Genomic DNA, 17,043 nt, shown 5'->3' with positions numbered 1-17,043 from the left:
GTGGGCAGGCCTTGCCGCGCCGACCCCCGACACCTCCTCTTCCAGTACCGGCTCGTCCGGCTCGACGCACGTCGCCCTCAACACGACCAGCCTGGGACCCGGCGTCGCCATCTCTTCCGACCGGGCGGGTAACCAGGACTTGATCAACTCGCTCCTCCAGGCCCCCACGGCCGTCGACAGACTCAACCTCCTGCCCAACCCGAGCGACCACCTGTACGACTTCAACAACCCCCCGCTCAACTCGGCCATCACCACGGGGAACGGCGGCCACACCGTCAAGGCCGACCGGAAAGACTTCCCCGCCCTCATCGGCAACGGCGTCAGCATGACGCTCGGGTTCATTGGCCCCTGCGGGTTCAACACCCCCCACACCCACCCCAGGTCCGCCGAGATCAACGTCGTCGTCCAGGGTTCCCTGGGCACCGAGTACGTCCTCGAGAACGGCGCCCCCTTTATCCGAAACCGCCTCGACCAGTACCAGATGACCGTCTTCCCTCAAGGCTCTATCCACACGGAGTGGAACCCCGAGTGCAACGACGCCGTCTTCGTGGCCGGCTTCGCCTCCGAGGACCCGGGTGTCCAACAGTCCGCCCAGAGGCTGTACGACCTCGACGACGACCTCCTGGAGGCGGCCTTCGCGTCCGACTTCACCTTCGACGGCCGCGACATTGATCAATTCCGAAACCTCATCCCGGCAAACGTCGCAAACGGCGTCGAATCTTGTCTGGCAAAGTGTGGAATCTCCAAGCGATGATTTCTTGAGTCTTTGGTTTCTTGTTTCTTATTTCTCGTTTTCCCTTTTTTTCTTCTTCAGATAGTCTCTCGTTTTCTTGGGGGTTTTCCGTGGGTCATGGGGTTATGAGAATGCAAGGGCGTAAACACACACATATACCTTGGTACTTACCAAAAGTAGTCAATGTTTAATGTCTACACAACATATCTTGGCAAGGAGTTTTTCGTCTCTTTCTCTCTTGGTGAAGCACCAAAAAGTAGTGGTAATAATCGTAGACTGGTCTTCGACTCCCGACCATTTCAGCACGAAGTTGTGTGAACTTGAGAGATTCAGAAGGGGTTCCGATATTCATCATGGGAAAGAAGAGATGTATGCATATATAAATATATATTCATACTTTGAAGAAATGATATGCACGGTGTGAAAGTTTTGCGAGGAAGAGGTAAGAAAAAATCCAAGTCACATTTAACTTCTGACTCTCACAACACGAAAACTCCATTTTCCGGACTCCGTACCCATACGAGGGTGAGATTTTGAAGACTTTGCGAGGCACCCTTGCACACACCATGTTTCAACTCTTGAAACAAGCAACCTCTTGTCGTGCGGTACGGCGTATCCCATGTCATAGTCCGAGAAAGGATAAATCAGGCAAAGCGCTTAGTGAAACACAACCGGACTGGAAAGACTCCAGCGGTCAATACTCCCCCCAGCCTCGAAGTACTTTATAATCAATTCAACAGTCACAAGAGACAAAAAGAACACTTCAAATGCCAAAAAAGAATGTGCATTGCTCAATAAAGACCTATCTATACCAAAAGGTACAGGCTAAGAAAAAAAGAGGGGGTATCTCAACTCCACAAAAGACTACAATCATCATCAATACTTTCAACCCAACAAGCTGATAACATAAACTTTCCAAACTCGCTCTTGATCGCTTTCAGTACTCAATTTGTGCTCGCTCAAGTCGCTTGCTGAGACCAAACAAGAATTTTGGTATAGCCGGAGGCCGGCACCGTCGTGATTACGGAGACTGTGGCTGGAAAAAAGAAACAATGAAAAATTAAGGTCTCTATGGCAAGGTACCCCGTCAGCCCCAGAATGATCACCTTGTTTCTCAACGCTAACAACCTGATCTCTCATCATCTCACTCACTCATCCCCTTGCTCTTCAACATCGACCGTGGTCGTGGTGGTATCATCAACCTTGTTCAGCGTTCTTGCCATCTTCTGATGATCATCAAACATCTCATCACTGAGCTCACTCAACTGCTTGATCTCTTCGTGGATTCCAGCTAATTGACCGGCGACATTGCGTTTAGGCGCTGTTGAGTTGGATTCGTCGGGTGGGGCAGACGTTTCTTCAGAGGCGACACCAGCAGCAGTATCTTGGGAGGCGACATCTCCTCCTTTCAGACCACTGGCTGAGATTTCACCCGCATAACCGTCAGTATGTTCTTCTGTAGGTGCCGGATCCTCAGGAGTAGCCCATTTGCTTGACTCAAGGCCTTTCTTTGAACCTGTCGGGGTGAGTGGGTTCATTGATTTTCGTCGCGGGCTGCGGCTCTTTCCCCGAGGTTTAGGACTTGGCAAAACGACTTCCTTTTGAGCCTGTTTAAGTCTGTTGATTTCTTGTTGGGCAGCATCAGCCATACCTCGTTGTGTCTCGACCTCAAGCATGGCTCCGTCCAATTCGGCCTGCAGCGACGACATCGACTTCTTCGTATCTTCAAGGTCCGCCTTGACGTTCAGAAGCTCAGTCGCACTGGGCATGTCCTCGGCGCCCTTCTTGACCTCGTTCAACTCAGCATAAAGTTTCTCGATCTTATCGTCATACTCGGCTTGGGTCTCCCGGATCGCTTTCTCGTGCTTATCGCGCAACTCGAACAGGGAAGATTGTGCTTCAACATATTGGTTTCTCAGTTCCTCAAACTGGGCAGGGTCTGGGCGTTCTTCGGCAGACTTCCTTACCGCCTCGAGTTCCTCCTGTGCTGCTGCCAAGGAGGAATCGTGCGATTGGACCGCCGCTGCCATAGCCTGCTGGTATTTTTGTTCAAGCTGCTCGATTTGCTGGCGAGACTGGGTGAGCTGGTCTCTCAATTCGTCAAGCTCAGTGGTGTCCTTTGATGCCTCAGATGCCTGACGGGCAACGTCCAACTCTGCTTGCACTTTTGCAAGTACCGCTTCATGCTCAGATTTTAGAGATTCGACTGCATCCGCGTGGTCCGTCGTGAGCTGCGCGAGGCGGGCACTAGCGGCCGCGTTGGTCTCTTCCAGTTGATCCACTTGAGATTTCCATTGGCTCTCCAGCGTTTTCATGATCTCGTCCATTTGCGTATCATGAACCTCTTTCATTTGCCTCTCCAATTCCTCGTGCTGCGACTTGGTCTTTTCTTGGTCAGCTTCGTTTGACTTGGCATGCTCCTCCATTATTTTGTCAAGAGCCTGTTGATGTTCCTTCTCAAGGGTGGCCTGGACTTCTGCCAGTGCTTTTTCGTGCTCAGAACGCAGTTTCTCGAGCTCTTCTTGGGACTTGGCCTGAAGAGCCTGCTTAGCCTCAGCCAACGCCTGGTCATGGTTGGACTGAAGATTCATGATTTGAGTGGACTTCTCGGCTACTTTCTGTATGGCCATCGACAATTCTTGGTCCATCTTCTCGAGGGCTTCGGCATGCTCTTGATCTTTGGATTTGGTCTCCTCATCCATCGACTGCAAGATACCCTTCAAGCTCTGAATTTGAAAACGAGTGCCTTCTAAATCCGATTGTAGAGCGTTGGCCTGCAGTTCGAGCTGCCGCTTTTCTTCTGAAAGTGAAGCACGGGCTTCCTCAATCGCTTGTTCTTGACTGGCTTTGGCGTTGGCTTCGGTCTCTTTCAGAAGCTCAGCATGGCTGGATCTCAAAGACTCGATGGTCTCAGTATGATGAGACCTAATGTCTGCTTCAAGTGCCTGGAGTTGCTCAGTGTGCTCGGCTTTGCTAGACTCTAAGGCTTCCTGGGCGGATTTGAGCTGTGCCTCCAATTCCTTGATGCTGTTGGCGTGGGACTCGTTAAGAGTACTCGTAGCAACCTCTTGATCCAAAACTCGTCGTCTCTCCAGCTCGGCAAGTTCTTCAGCGTGTTCAGCCTTCACGTTAGATAGTTCGGCTTCGACTGCGTTAAGCTGCTGTTCAAATTGTCGGACACGCTCTACGTGAGTCTTCTCGGTTTCTTCGACTGCTTTCTGATGGCCTTCTTCCGCCGCAGCCTTCACCCGGTCAAGTTCTGCTACATGACCAGCTTCGAGTGTTTCCAGGTCAGCCAAAGAAGCTTTCATTTGTTCTTCTAGCTGTTGAATTCGGGAGGCATGACTCTCCTTAAGAGTCGAGATTTCCTTGTGAGAAGAATGGACTTTTTCCTCCAATTGTTGCATCTCACCTGCATGGTTCACCTTGAGCGCGGCAATCTCCTCTTCGTGTTTCGCCAGTGCCTCAGAACGAGCTTGTTGTAATTCTTCATCGTGGGTAGCCTTCAAACGAGCCACTTCCTCTTTGGCAGTGTTGCTTTCAGTCTCGTGCATTTGGAGAAGCTTCTCATGTTTTTCGAGTGCTTCAACAAGGGCGGTCTTTGCCTCATCCAGTTGGATTTGCAACGATGATATGTTCTTATCGTGATCACCTCGTGTTGAATCAACTTGTTCCAGGGACCTCTCAAGTTCTGCCTGCAAAGCGTCCAATTTGCTTGTATGGTCAGCTTTGACCTGTTGGAGTTCGACCTTGGCTTCGTTGAGCTCTTCAGCCGACTGTCTCATTAGTTCTTCTAATTGTGTCTTGTGCGACTCTTCCGCGTCCTCCAAGCTTTGTTTGGTAGCGTTCAATTGATCCTCAAGCTCTCGGATCTTCTCCAAATGTGTGTTTTGCGCAGCTGCGAGATCATCATCCTTCTGTTGCTCAAGAACTCGCAGCTTTTCTTGCAGTTCGGCTATCATGGCGGATTGAGACTCGGTCTCCTCTTTTTTAGTCTGCTGAGAATCGATCAGTTGCTGTTTCAGAGACTGTATTTCTTCATTGATCTTTGTATCAGATTCCTCTTGTTCGTCAAGTTGTTTCTGTTTCTCAACAGAGGCTGTTTCGGCCTGAGTAAGCCTTTCTTGTAGCGTTTCGAGTTCCTCTCTGTGCTGAGATTTGAGTGCTTTGGTCTTCGTCTCCAACTCTTCTTGCAATCTTGCGATTTTGGTCTTCGCGTTCTCCTTGGCGGCTTGGTGACGGGTCTGCGCAGCTTCGAGTTTCTTCTGCGCCTCCTCAAGCTCAGTGCTTCGACTTGGCGAGAGAGCTGGAGAGGGTACAAATTCGCTTGCGCTCACACTGTCTGATTCAATCTTTCTAGTCTCAAGGTCAAGTTTCAGCTTTTCGATTTGAGCATCCTTCACCAATTTCTCCTCGTTTGTCGCGGCACGGAGTTCTTCAAGTTCTGTTCTCAGATTTTCCAGCTCGCTTTGATTTGAAGACTCTTTGGAGGACCCTGAAGTCCGTAATTCGTCGATTTCCGACCTTAGTTGACTGGCCTCGGCTTCTTTGGCTGCTACCTGACTCGAAAATTTCTCCGTGAGCGCATCCACCTCGGACTGTTGACCAGTGGCTAATTCGTCAATCTTTGCCTTGTGAGCATTTTCCAACTCTCCCAGTTTGCTCTCGTTGAGTGCCTGTAGCTCTTCAATCTTGGCAGCATGCTCCTTCTGAATCGACTCTGCTGCAGCCTGCACGATACGACTCTCTTCTTCTGCACTCTTGCTGAACTCCTCCAGTTTCGCTTTGAGTTCAGAGAGCTGGGCATGGAGAGTGCTGACTTCTTCCTTGCTCTGAGCGAGCTCCGTCTGTAGGGCGGAGGCATCAGGCCCTGCATGTTCACCTTGGCTAGCAGTCTCAGCAATCGGAGTTTTCGCATCATTTTCTGTCGTAACAGAGGCAACTTCCTCAAGTTCGGCGTTAGTGGGGAGACGGCCATGTGCCCGCTCAAACTCTCGTACTTTCGCAAGATCCGACTTGAGCTTGGAGATGGTCGTTGCAGCTTCCTCGGAGATGTTTTGTTTCTCTTCTTCGTCCGCACCGTCCGAGGCCATGGCCGCTTGTAGCATGCTGTTGACAAGTTCAAACTCGCGTATCTGCTGCTCAATCATCACAGAGCGAGTGGACTTTCTTGAACCCAACGCAGGTCGGGTAGGTTTATCTGCCGTGGATGCAACTGCATTTTCCTTATTATGTTCGGCTTCTTCAGCACCCGGCTTGGTGGCAGGAGACGCTGGTATCGTGCTCAGGCGCTTCTTCTCGGCAAGGGCGCCAGCTCCAACGTTTCGCGAGGCTACTGTAGCAAGAGGCCTTGAGCGTGCCGTGGTGCTGGTAGTCGTTCGTGAGGTACTAGGAGTCGTAGGTGCTTTCCTTGTGCCAACCGGGCTCGCAGCACTGGTCCGGGTGGCTGTTGGCTGAAGAGTAGTCCGCCTCGCTGGCGTTGCGCTGACGGTCTTGGACGCCGCAGTCCGTTCGGTACTGGTGTTTGAAGCCAACGACATCCGCTTGGGTCTTGCTGATATACCCTCCTTCCTCTTCTCATCGCCAGAGGCCTTCTCGTCGACAGAGCTGACCGAGATTTTCGTTCCATGGCTTGTCGTGGCGTGAGTGGACGATGTAGATGTACTTGTAGGTCTACGAGCCGTAGATGTAGTCGTGGGACGTGCAGGCGGTTTGCTCAGAGAGCTACCACCGCTCGCTTTGGCTGCAGAAGCAATTGTAGAGGGTCTCGAGGAAGTAGACAGCCTCGGGGCAGAGGGTTTTGTCACTGGTCTGGGAGTTGCATTGGACGACTTGAATTTGGAATCGTCGGCCTTGGAGGAGGCATGTCTGTCCATACTGTACAGACTTGGATTCGACAACAGACCAGTCGTAGAGTAACGCAAGTCAATGCAAAAGAAGAGGGAAAAGCACAAGATATGATTAGAATTATGGAGTACAAAGTACTGTCGACGAAAAAGATGAAATGGACGATACCCAACCTGCAATGCCAACAACGAAGAGGGACCTCTGACCAGTTGGTTAGAGGAAAGACCAAAGAGACCAGGGTTCGGGCACTGATGAAACATGCGATTGGGATGTGCAGATTGGCCGCTGCTTGTGCCAGGCGCGAGTCAGACGCGACTGAGACTCGGCGCTCTAATGCTCCGCTGAAGGGTACCCGGGTCCGGTGGAGCATAGGATGCGCAGATTGCCTGTTCACAAACATCTGTCCTCCCTGCTCATTTCCCCCCGTTCTAACTTCTACTAGAGTCTCACCATTGCTATGGCTGAACGGGGAAGGAGGATTAAACGACAGTGGCAACATGTACCTGGACAGAAACCAAAAAATATCAATGGTTTCCCGCAGCTTAACGGCGACAATATCCAAGCCGGCTTCTTAGATTGGTACTAGACTCACCTCTTCGAGGTCGAGACTGTGATAGAATCTAGTGTCACAATTCGAAGAACGCCACTCTTATGGCGAGCTCAGATGAGATAATCTTTTATACGGGACACTGAATGTCCAACAGAGTAATCCGATTTCCTGCCCAGATGGGTCTAAACATGCTACAGGGGTATCTTTAATCCGTTAATCGTAAAATCTCGTCGTCCGCTCGCCCATTTCAGACTCATAACTGATCCAATAGGTTGATTATTCATCTCAGTCGGGTAAAGAAAGTAACCAGTCCCATTGCCCGTCAGAGAGATCGTACGGTCCCCTCAACATGCTCCATTTAATCCAACGTGCCTGGGCGAAGATCTGGTTTATATTGTACCTACCAAGCTTACCCCGAGGGCCCCCAAAGACAGCGACTATGTCTGCGAACCTCGTTATGGAGGTGTATTTTTGAAGAGCGTCCACCAAGAGCTGGATTTCGGTCGGGTGCCACTTCACTGCTTTTGCTGGAGGTATCTCTGGACCAGATTGGTATTGAATACAGTGCTTGCCGGATGTGGTGTCAACGCGTGTTGGTTGACTTGTTTCACGGTGTCCATATTGCGAAAACTGCTCATCCAGATTCAAATCATCGATGTCGGTGATCTGGTCAACTGGTTTCCTAGACATGCGAGCGGCGTAGGGGCGATGCTTTTCTCTGTTCGCAGCTCGCCGTCGCTCCACCTCAGTCAAGAACTGTTCACGGTCAGCTCTTTGTCTGATCTCTAGCACATCCCGATAGCTCTTTTGATCTTCGAGCGCAACTTCTTTCTGGTACTGAGCTATTATTTGGTCGACGTTCTGTTTGATCTCCAACAGCGTCTTTCGTTTGACGCCAGCGGGAACCTTTGGCTTCCATTGGGCTGCACTCTCCCCTAATAATCTTACGTTTTTCAAGACTTCCATCACTTCCTTAAGAGCGGACGCAGCGAGGGTGCTGTTTTGATATCGTGCGCGAAGAATGTATTTGGCCAATTTCAGGGAGTCAGGGATGAGGTATTCGTAGATATCCCATATCAGGTGTCTGCGTTCGCGTTTGCGCTCTTGATGACGGTCGACAACTGGGGCATGCCTATAACCACTGATGTGCAGACATCGCTGTCTGTAGACTTGAAGATCTTGCTGAACAGTATTCGTAGTACAATCCTCATCGAGGTCGAAATTCTGGCGACTGAGTTCTCTGTACAATTCGACTAGCGATCTCAACGAGCGGGCTACAGCTTTGCCATTCGTGGATCTGAGCTCCGTGTACGCCCGCTCGTCGATTATTTCAGCCGAAGCTACGAGAGCTGCCCGCCAGGGTATTTTGCAGCCAAACATTTCTGCTGCTTCGTCGATGCCACTCATCGCCTTTCGGATGCGCCTTGCCTTGGTATCTTCCTGTTCAGACTCTGCTTGCTGTCTCCTTCGTCTCCCGGCTTCGGTTTCTGGGCGTTGGACTCGTGGTCTCTGTCGAGGTTCTTGAACGTCATGATTAGCTTGGTGTTCTTCTTGATCATCGCTTTCTTCTGGTTCGTTACCGTGATCGTTCTCTCTGTCGTCAGCATCTCCTGGATCTGGAACTCCTTCGTTATTGTTAATGTTGTCATCCTCGTCCACGTCTCGTGGGCCAATTTGTTTCGACACTTTAGGAGGCTGTCGTACTCTAGATGTAGGGGCGTTTAGCTCCTGTTCGCCTCGCCTGGACACTGCAAGGGGTTCCGCGGGGACGAGACGAGCGGTCGCTGGCAGTTCAGGGAGCGCGTATATCTTTGTTCCGGGTTTGGGACTATCACGTTCGTTTTGCGTTGCCGCCACAGCATGTGCGAGCGGGTTGGACATATTGGCCGATTGACTCATGTGCTCTTGCTCGTGTACTGCAGAGGCCGCAGACGCCTTGCGAGCCCCTCGCTTGGCTCGTCTGCCGGAAGACTGGGGAATCTTTCGCTTCACCGGTGTGTTGGGCTCGGCATCCGTAGACGCCGCGTTGTTGCTTTGAGATGGAAAAAGAATTGGGGTATCTGGGCCATCGGACGCAACAAGAGCTTGTGCAAGTACGTCGCCATTGAAGGGAACGTTTGTCGAGGCTTGTTGGTGTGCAGTAGACTTCAACTTTAAAAAGGATGTCCCGATCTTCTGCAGCCTGTTCTTGGTGACGATCTTTCTAGGGGAGTCATCTAAATGAACCATTGCCGTTGATCTTGTGTCCAATTCTCCGCGACCTCTAAATGGCGAAACTGGCAGCTGCTTTCTCTTGTTCAATACCCTCATCCTCACCGGCGGGATGATGAGATTCCTCGCTTCTGGTTCATCGGTCGGCGATTCGGGAAGATCAAAGTCATTCCGCCTCGAGGGGGGCGGTCGGGGAACAAGAGAAGAACGCGCTTTCAGCTTGCCAGAAGATCGTATCGTGGAAGTTCTGCTCTGTGGAGGATTGGCGGGAGTGGATTTCGGCAAGTCTTCAACTTCCCTTCTCTTGGTGGGTGACTCTTCATTTTGGGCTTTCTGCGTTGACTTCCGCTTCCTCTTCGAACTCGGCGTTCGATTGACGTTGCTAGCTTCTGCATTCAAAATGTCAGTGACATCGCGTATTGAGTCCTCTGAGTCTTGTGGTTTCTGTCGGCTTTCAATTGTGTTGATGGTAGAGAGACGAGCCGAGCGACGCATCTTGGATGCTGTGTTATTGTCGCAGTGACATATCGAGGATTCTGAGACAATGATGGGGAACCAAAGGGCAGAAGAAGGCAAGACACATTTCTGTGCGTTTGTTTACCGGGTACATGAAAGTGACAATGGCGCGGGCCGCATTTTAGTTCTGCTGAGGTTCGTGTCACCGGGAGAAAACAATTTACGGTGCTTTGGAATTCTCCAGGCGGGCGCAAGTTATTATGTCATCGTCCAAGCGCACGAGTTCATTGTTGAGCATCTGGCGACATGCCGATTCCACAGCAGCACATCAGCCTCTGAACAAAGAAGTTCATCCTGTACAACTACCGTAATCATTCAGAGGGAGTTTATTGGCAACTTGGATTCATCATGGCGGCATATCCGTCCCTAACCAAACTCCAAGGCATACACAATCACCACTTCGAAGCGCCTACCAAGAGAATTCACGACGGATCCGATGTGGCCAGCTTTCTCACCTCCCTTGCATACAAGGATGTCATGACATTCATATTACAACTCAACCGTGCAGTCATACCGCGGAAAGAAACAGTAGACGGCTCAGTCAAGACTACAACCTGGCCATTGAACGCAGATGGTGTTACGGATTCAGAACCAATCATCCGCCTACGCACGCTGTTGACCAAACTAAGTGATCTGATCGACCAAGTCCCCCCTGATACTGGTCCAAGGAGATTTGGTAACGTCAGTTTCCGGAGGTGGTACAAATTGGTCGAAGACCAGATAGACAATTTGCTTCAGGACTGTTTGCCTCCTGCACTATTGTCAGCTCGCACGGAGATTGGACCATATCTCTTGGGCAGCTTTGGTAGCCCTCAACGTCTAGACTACGGTACTGGACATGAACTCAGCTTTTTGGCGTTTCTTGCCTGTCTCTGGAAGCTCGGTTTCTTCCCTCAAGCCGATCCTGGTGTCGAAGAGAGAAGAATTGTGCTGGGTGTTTTCGAAGGTTATCTTGAACTTATTCGCAAGATCATCAAAACCTATACTCTCGAACCTGCGGGATCACATGGTGTTTGGGGACTTGATGACAATTCATTTCTCCCATACATATTTGGCTCGGCTCAATTAGCACCTGCTGTCTCAGACACTGACGATACTCCGCCTGAAGGTTCTCTGCCTGATGCACCAGAAGCATCTTCCGTGACGAAACAGAACCTAGTCGACAAAGAGAAAGACAAAAACATGTACTTTTCCGCGATTGCTTTCATTTACGAAGTCAAGAAGGGTCCTTTCTGGGAGCACAGCCCAATGTTGTTCGACATCTCAGGTATCAAGGATGGCTGGGGAAAGATCAACAAAGGCATGCTCAAGATGTATAACGCAGAAGTCTTGTCAAAATTTCCTGTTGTCCAGCATTTTCCATTCGGCTCCCTTCTTAGGTGGGAACAGGATCCGGAAGCCCGACCTCCGGCAGTGTCAACACACGCCGCGAGCCAACCTCTTCGCAACCCTACGGACACCCATGCTCCAAGCACGATGAGACCTGCTGGACCTTCCCCGGGTAGTGGCACAGCTGCACCTTGGGCTGGTAGTGCGACAAAGGCACCGCTCGGGTTCGTGAACGGTGTCACCCAAGCACCGTGGGCAAGTCGTGGTCCTCCTCCAACAGTGCCACGCAGTGGTTTTACACCGAGTCAGCGCAAGCCAATGCCGCCTCTCAATGAATTGGTCACTGGCGGCAGAAGGACTCTGGCATCATCTGAAGAGCGAAGAAAGCAAGATAGTACCGATTGAGATTGAAGCCACAAATGGAGACCATTGAATAACAGGTCACCTCGTGGATCCTAGTATCAAGGCGGTCTTGCATCATGTTATGCTTTGCATCGGCAGCGGGTGTGCTGCGCAGTCCACGTATACACGGCTGGGACTGCAAGTATACCGCAGGCCTTGACAAGCTCGAAACTCAATATCGAGAGCAGCTGGCAACAGCAAAATGTGAACGTCCGCCAAAGATACAGTGTCCACTCCCCGGATAAATTGGTAGGCTACCTTTTCCTATTGCTATTGAAATGCAACGATTTGCGACCGGTCACGTTGCCGTACCAGAAGCCAAACACTACTCTGGGAACAACTAGAGCAAAGTACCTTCCCGATTGGACTGGGTGGGAAGCGATACATCATTGACGGAGAATGGCCGCTGGATAAATGTTGATGGATAAAATGGTTACCGGTGGTTAAAATGTTATTGCGTGGATTGCGGAGGACCACATCAAACGTGGGGACATGGATTCGTGGGTGAGTAACTAGGTAGGTAGGTATATACTTACCCTACCTATATATGTCCGGTACCTGCATTCACGAAAAATGCTTGACCAAGGCTTGTGGTCAACTACTTCAGTCAGAGTAATACCCCAATCTTGATCATGAAGAGCTTCACCAACGTCGTCGTGGTCGTCGTTACCGCCGCCTTTGCGGCCACCACCTGCTCAGCATGGAGCTACTCGCCTAACATGACCTCCTCGGCTTCCATATCGGTCAATGCACTTCAAACGTACCAGACCATGATAGGAGGTGGTTGCTCTGGAGCGTTTGGCATCGCCTGTCAACAGTTTGGGTCTGTCGGTCTGTCGCCGTCCAACCAGGACCTCGTCACTCGAATCCTCTTCGACGAGAACATCGGAGGTTTGTCCATCGTCCGCAACGATATTGGTTCGACGCCAGGGACTGTGGCTGGTGACGTTTCGTCCATTTTACCAGTCTGCCCGCCCACACCAGAAGGGCCGTTCAACTACGTCTGGGACGGCAACGACACGTGCCAACTACAACTCACCCAGACGGCGCTCAAGTACAACCCGAACGTGTTTGTTTACGCCGACGCCTGGTCCGCTCCCGGGTGCATGAAGTCGGTCGGGACCGAGGACGACGGTGGGTTCATCTGTGGTGTCCGCGGAGCCAGCAATTGCTCGGCGGATTGGAGACAAGCCTACGCCGATTACCTCGTCCAGTACGTCAAGTACTACGAACAGGAGGGGATCGAAGTTTCTTTACTGGGCGCCTACAACGAACCGGACTTCAACCCCGTGACGTACGCGAGCATGGAATCAGACGGATACCAGGCAAAGGATTTCCTGGAGGTTCTCTACCCGACGGCGAAAGCTGCCTTCCCCAACATCAGTATCGCATGTTGCGACGCCACAGGAGCCAGACAGGAGAGGAATATTTTGTACGAGCTCGAACAAGCTGGAGGGTCCGAGTTCTTTGATATCGCCGTGAGTAGTAAACCGTTTGAAAAACGCACTACATGTCTCCACCGGGACTGACCAAAATTTACCTAGACATGGCACAATTACCAAAGCAATCCAGAACGACCGTTTAATTCTGGTGGTAAACCGAACTTGATGACCGAATGGGCAGATGTATGGTTTCTTTTTTCTTTCCTCGACCCTTCTAATTCCATCGGGATGGCAAATCGCTGATGACAATGCAGGGCACCGGCAATTGGAACTCGTACTGGGACGTGACAGGACAACTTGCGTAAGTACCTGGCTTTTGCCTTTTTGAGTTGATGACTCTTCTCCCGTTTCTGTCCCTCGAGCAAGTCAAACAAACCGACCCTCCCCCAACCAGACCTACACACTGACACGATTACTTACCCACAACAGTGAGGGCTTCCAATGGGCCTTGTACATGCACAACGCCTTTGTCAACTCGGACACCTCGGGCTACACGCACTGGTGGTGCGCCCAGAACACGACGGGGGACAACGCCCTCGTCCGACTCGAGTACGACCATTATTACGTCTCGGCTCGACTGTGGGCGTTTGCATCTTACTTTCGCTTCGCCCGCCCCGGTGCCGTGAGGGTCGAGGCCTCGAGCAGCGCCGAGAACCTGTACGTGAGCGCCTACGTCAACGTCAACGGTACCGTCGCCGTGCCCGTCATCAACGAGGCGCATTTCCCGTACGACGTGACGATCGACCTGGCCGGGATCAACGTTACGATGGCAACGGCGTATCTGACCGACAACGAACATAATGTGACTATGGTGGGACAGATCGGTGTTGTTGGAGGCAAGATGGACGTCACAGTTGAACCGAGGTCTATGAAGACTTTCTTCTTGTCTTGAGAAACTAAAGTCCAGCAGGTATACTGTATATAGCTAAACAAGACACTTCAGGTCCGTAACGTAGGGGTATCTTGATAATGTCCGAGAAAAAAAGAACAATAACTCTCGCCTTAATTCAGACATCAGAATCAGATTCATAACCAACCAACGCCAGAATGGCAATACCTTTCGTCACTTTCGTCACTTTTTTCTGTTCGGGTTCGCCGCTGGTGACAGCATCTTCCTCTCGGTCATCATCACCATCAGCCCGAATTTCTCGTTTCCTTTTCCCGCGAGGTTGCCAGACATCGGTTTCACGCAGAAACGGATCCGTCGCCATTCTCGTATTGTTGGCCAATTGACCTTGCAAGATTTGTTTCTTGTCTTTTTGCTTCGCCAGCATACCACCTTTGCCGGGGCCAGTGCCACCACCAACCCCACCACTCTGAACGTGTTTCGGCCTCGATGGTAAATCCCCGTTGTACCGGGAATGTGTAGACATGAACAAAGGTTTGGACGAACTCGACGCCTCCGCCGCAGTCCAGTCCCCAAACTCGACAAACTTGACACGATCCGCATCCTCTTGCGTCTCGGCAAGGACCTCCATGTCGGAATCCAGACCGAATTTGTCTTTGAGGGCTTCCCCCGTTCGCTCGTCGGCCTGTCTCTTGCGTCGTCCGACTCTAAAATCCGCCCTGAGTTTCCTGTTGAGCGCGTAAGGGTCCTTCCACGTTCGATCGCTCGCCTCACGCAGCTCGGAGATGCGTTCCTGCTGTGCGACGAACGCAGACTTGTCCTCGACCTTTTTCTCCAGTGCCCCGAACGCGCCTTCCTTTTCGAACCTGGCCTTGTCTTCCTCGGACACCCGGCTCTGCTGGAGCTGTCCGAACCTGTCAACGTCGTCCGCTCCTCCCGTGTCTCGTCTCCGCCCTCCCCCCGTGACGATGTACTCTGCGTTCTTGGGGTCGGTGCGGACCTCGAGCCACCCGCCGCACGTTGTATGTTTGAACCGGAACTGCCAGATCGGCGTGCTGTAGTACGCCCCCACCTTTTTCTTCTCGGCGTTGAACCGCACCCCTTGCCCGATGATCTGTTCCGGGACGCACGTCGTGCACCAGATCGCAAAGGGGCATTCGAACCGGACGGTCAGGATCCCCTCGGTCTTGAGTTTGCGGGCCCGGTGGCCCAGAGCGTGGCCCTTGCCCGACGCCTGGTTGAACGACGTGGTGCCTTCGAGGTCCGGAGGGACGTAACGTCCCATGTTGAAGCCCTGCATGTTTGTTTCTTTGTTCCTTCTATTTTGTATCTGGCCGGTACAAGAACAAAACTAGAGGGACGAATAGAGGGAGCAATATAGTAACTCCTAGAGGTAGGGCTAAGAGGACAAGGCACAGGAGAAAGATGTGCAATTGCAAAACGGCCTTTTGTTCACCTGGTCGTTGGATGGAGGTGAGTGCAATTGCAAGATCGTAAGGCCGGAGGCAAGGCCATCGTTGATCTCCAGGTACGATCTGCGTACGAATCCGTAGTCCTTGTACAAACGGTAGGAAGTATGATAGGTTTATGAGGCTGAGAGAGGCTGAGACGACGAATACATGACAAGCCTTCTCCCCGCAGTCCGAACAATTAAAACGGACTGGAAGCAATCAAGCAGGGAAAGTCTGGCGAATACGAGTACGACTTGACACTGGTATGAGCGTGTACTGCCACGAACTGCTGTAGTCAGAAAGCAAGAACAGCTAAGAGAAATCTATCATATATTGAGCACTGTTCTACATAGTACTCGTAATTCTACTCTGATACTGTTGATACACATGCAAAAATGGCTCGGTCTGAGCACAACCGGCAAACCTTCCACCCCTAGAAATGACGCAGTTCCACTCTAAAAAATTCATACAATGTCCCTCGTGTTCGCACGGTGCGCATCCTCGCTCAGACCCAAGGTAATGTTCGTGTCAATGTACGCATACAGAGTGTCAAATGCTCCTGTTGTGTGCCGTCAGAAATGACATGCAGCCCAGCAACCCTAGCACAACTCGTATAAACGTGGTGAGCAGTTCTCACAAAGTGACGGCATCAGGGGCAATCGGTACAAGATCACCGGCGCCCTTGAAGTTCTCCAGTATGGTGGCCTGCTCCGACAGCATGAGACGGTCGGTCTGTTTGCCGATTTCCGCCAACTTCCTCCAGCGAGCAAAGTCGGTGAAGTTGCGCTTGTCTCCCCGTGCGGCCTCTGCGTTCTCCCAGTGGCCCTGGCTGAAGGCGATCAAGGTCGTGATCTTTTGGTTCTTGATGTCGTACACCAGAGACACGATCGTCCCCGTTTCTTCCAGCCAATTGCACTGCCACAGCTCACCCGGCCGGATACATTGGTAGGTACAGGTTTGATAATTGATGCGGCCCTTCATGGGACCTCCGTGGATGGCATAGACGATGCGGTTATCAGAAAAGAACCACATCTCGTACCTCCATTTCTCGGGCCGTTTGGTTTCGGGATTCTCGGCATCGTAATCATATATGAGATGAAGGTTTCGAATGTCTCGGTCGAATGAAGGGTGGAGGGGAGTATTGGTGATGAATTCTGGCAAGGGTGCCATTTTTGTTTTTGTCTGTTCTGTTCTATTGATGTTCTCAGATGGCTTTTGACTGAGTTGTATTATGTGGGATGATGATGATGATGATGATGATGAGAATGAATTCGAAAGACACAGAGAGAAATGATGGTAGAGAGAAGGAAACAGCCTTCAAGTGCTGAGGCCTGGGAGTATATACCTCGTGCACTCAGCTAGGTAAACTGATGGTTTGCACGGGGACAAGGGAATCTGAAACCTCATTTTCACGGTCCATGTACTTTTCTGCCGTTTACCATTGCCGGCCACGATATCCGTAAAATGGGTAATCGTACGACGTACTTAACTTTTGGTAACTGGAGATCTTCACTCCATGTACAGTACGTTGCAGAAGATCCGGATGGCGCCGAAGAAGAAAAGCTCCACCTTCAATAAAACCATCACACATACAATGCAAAACATGTGATGCAGATTTGCAGAACATTGGACCGTGACAGCCGTTGGTGTTGGTGTTTGCTGATGATCAATTTCCCTCCCTGCAGCTGAACAAGATCGGAAACGGCAGATGTGAC

The 17,043-nt window shown here is 51.3% G+C and overlaps 6 protein-coding genes across 7 annotated transcripts; 2 read left to right on the top strand and 4 right to left on the bottom strand.

Annotated features, from left to right (window-relative positions):
- Positions 1 to 1,506: 1,506 nt before the first annotated feature.
- On the bottom strand, positions 1,507 to 6,779 carry PV06_07021 (uncharacterized protein). Its single transcript, XM_016408202.1, has one exon. It carries the CDS (start codon positions 6,607 to 6,609, stop codon positions 1,882 to 1,884), a length of 4,728 nt encoding a protein of 1,575 aa, XP_016261682.1. The 5' UTR covers positions 6,610 to 6,779; the 3' UTR covers positions 1,507 to 1,881.
- Positions 6,780 to 7,278: 499 nt separating this feature from the next.
- On the bottom strand, positions 7,279 to 10,036 carry PV06_07020. 2 transcript variants are annotated; one of them, XM_016408201.1, is made up of 2 exons: positions 8,711 to 10,036; positions 7,279 to 8,650 (listed from the first exon to the last, which is right to left on the bottom strand). In XM_016408201.1, exons 1-2 carry the CDS (start codon positions 9,834 to 9,836, stop codon positions 7,416 to 7,418), a joined length of 2,361 nt encoding a protein of 786 aa, XP_016261681.1. In that variant the 5' UTR covers positions 9,837 to 10,036; the 3' UTR covers positions 7,279 to 7,415. The 2 variants fall into 2 exon arrangements, with proteins under 2 accessions (XP_016261681.1, XP_016261680.1); XM_016408200.1 differs by having other exon boundaries at positions 7,279 to 10,036.
- Positions 10,037 to 10,205: 169 nt separating this feature from the next.
- Positions 10,206 to 11,591, top strand: PV06_07019 (uncharacterized protein; the record flags this gene model as incomplete). The annotated part of the gene is made up of 1 exon (XM_016408199.1): positions 10,206 to 11,591. One exon carries the CDS (start codon positions 10,206 to 10,208, stop codon positions 11,589 to 11,591), a length of 1,386 nt encoding a protein of 461 aa, XP_016261679.1.
- Positions 11,592 to 12,220: 629 nt separating this feature from the next.
- Positions 12,221 to 13,922, top strand: PV06_07018 (uncharacterized protein; the record flags this gene model as incomplete). Its single annotated transcript, XM_016408198.1, has 4 exons — positions 12,221 to 13,066; positions 13,133 to 13,213; positions 13,285 to 13,331; positions 13,460 to 13,922. The coding sequence occupies 4 exons, from the start codon at positions 12,221 to 12,223 to the stop codon at positions 13,920 to 13,922; spliced, it is 1,437 nt and encodes a 478-aa protein (XP_016261678.1).
- On the bottom strand, positions 13,026 to 15,665 carry PV06_07017 (uncharacterized protein). Its single transcript, XM_016408197.1, has one exon. It carries the CDS (start codon positions 15,175 to 15,177, stop codon positions 14,038 to 14,040), a length of 1,140 nt encoding a protein of 379 aa, XP_016261677.1. The 5' UTR covers positions 15,178 to 15,665; the 3' UTR covers positions 13,026 to 14,037.
- On the bottom strand, positions 15,642 to 16,841 carry PV06_07016 (uncharacterized protein). The gene has a single exon (XM_016408196.1). It carries the CDS (start codon positions 16,496 to 16,498, stop codon positions 15,962 to 15,964), a length of 537 nt encoding a protein of 178 aa, XP_016261676.1. The 5' UTR covers positions 16,499 to 16,841; the 3' UTR covers positions 15,642 to 15,961.
- Positions 16,842 to 17,043: the final 202 nt, after the last annotated feature.

The sequence above is a fragment of the Exophiala oligosperma genome, assembly GCF_000835515.1.
Source record: "Exophiala oligosperma strain CBS 72588 unplaced genomic scaffold supercont1.6, whole genome shotgun sequence".
Taxonomy (NCBI): domain Eukaryota; kingdom Fungi; phylum Ascomycota; class Eurotiomycetes; order Chaetothyriales; family Herpotrichiellaceae; genus Exophiala; species Exophiala oligosperma.
The sequence above is the reverse complement of the archived record's forward strand: the minus strand, read 5'-3'. Positions and strand labels throughout refer to the sequence as shown.

Bases quoted from the DNA above. Each gene is read 5' to 3' on its own strand.
- PV06_07021 (XM_016408202.1), bottom strand. From the start codon at position 6,609: ATGGACAGACATGCCTCCTCCAAGGCCGACGATTCCAAATTCAAGTCG.
- PV06_07020 (XM_016408200.1), bottom strand. From the start codon at position 9,836: ATGCGTCGCTCGGCTCGTCTCTCTACCATCAACACAATTGAAAGCCGA.
- PV06_07017 (XM_016408197.1), bottom strand. From the start codon at position 15,177: ATGCAGGGCTTCAACATGGGACGTTACGTCCCTCCGGACCTCGAAGGC.
- PV06_07016 (XM_016408196.1), bottom strand. From the start codon at position 16,498: ATGGCACCCTTGCCAGAATTCATCACCAATACTCCCCTCCACCCTTCA.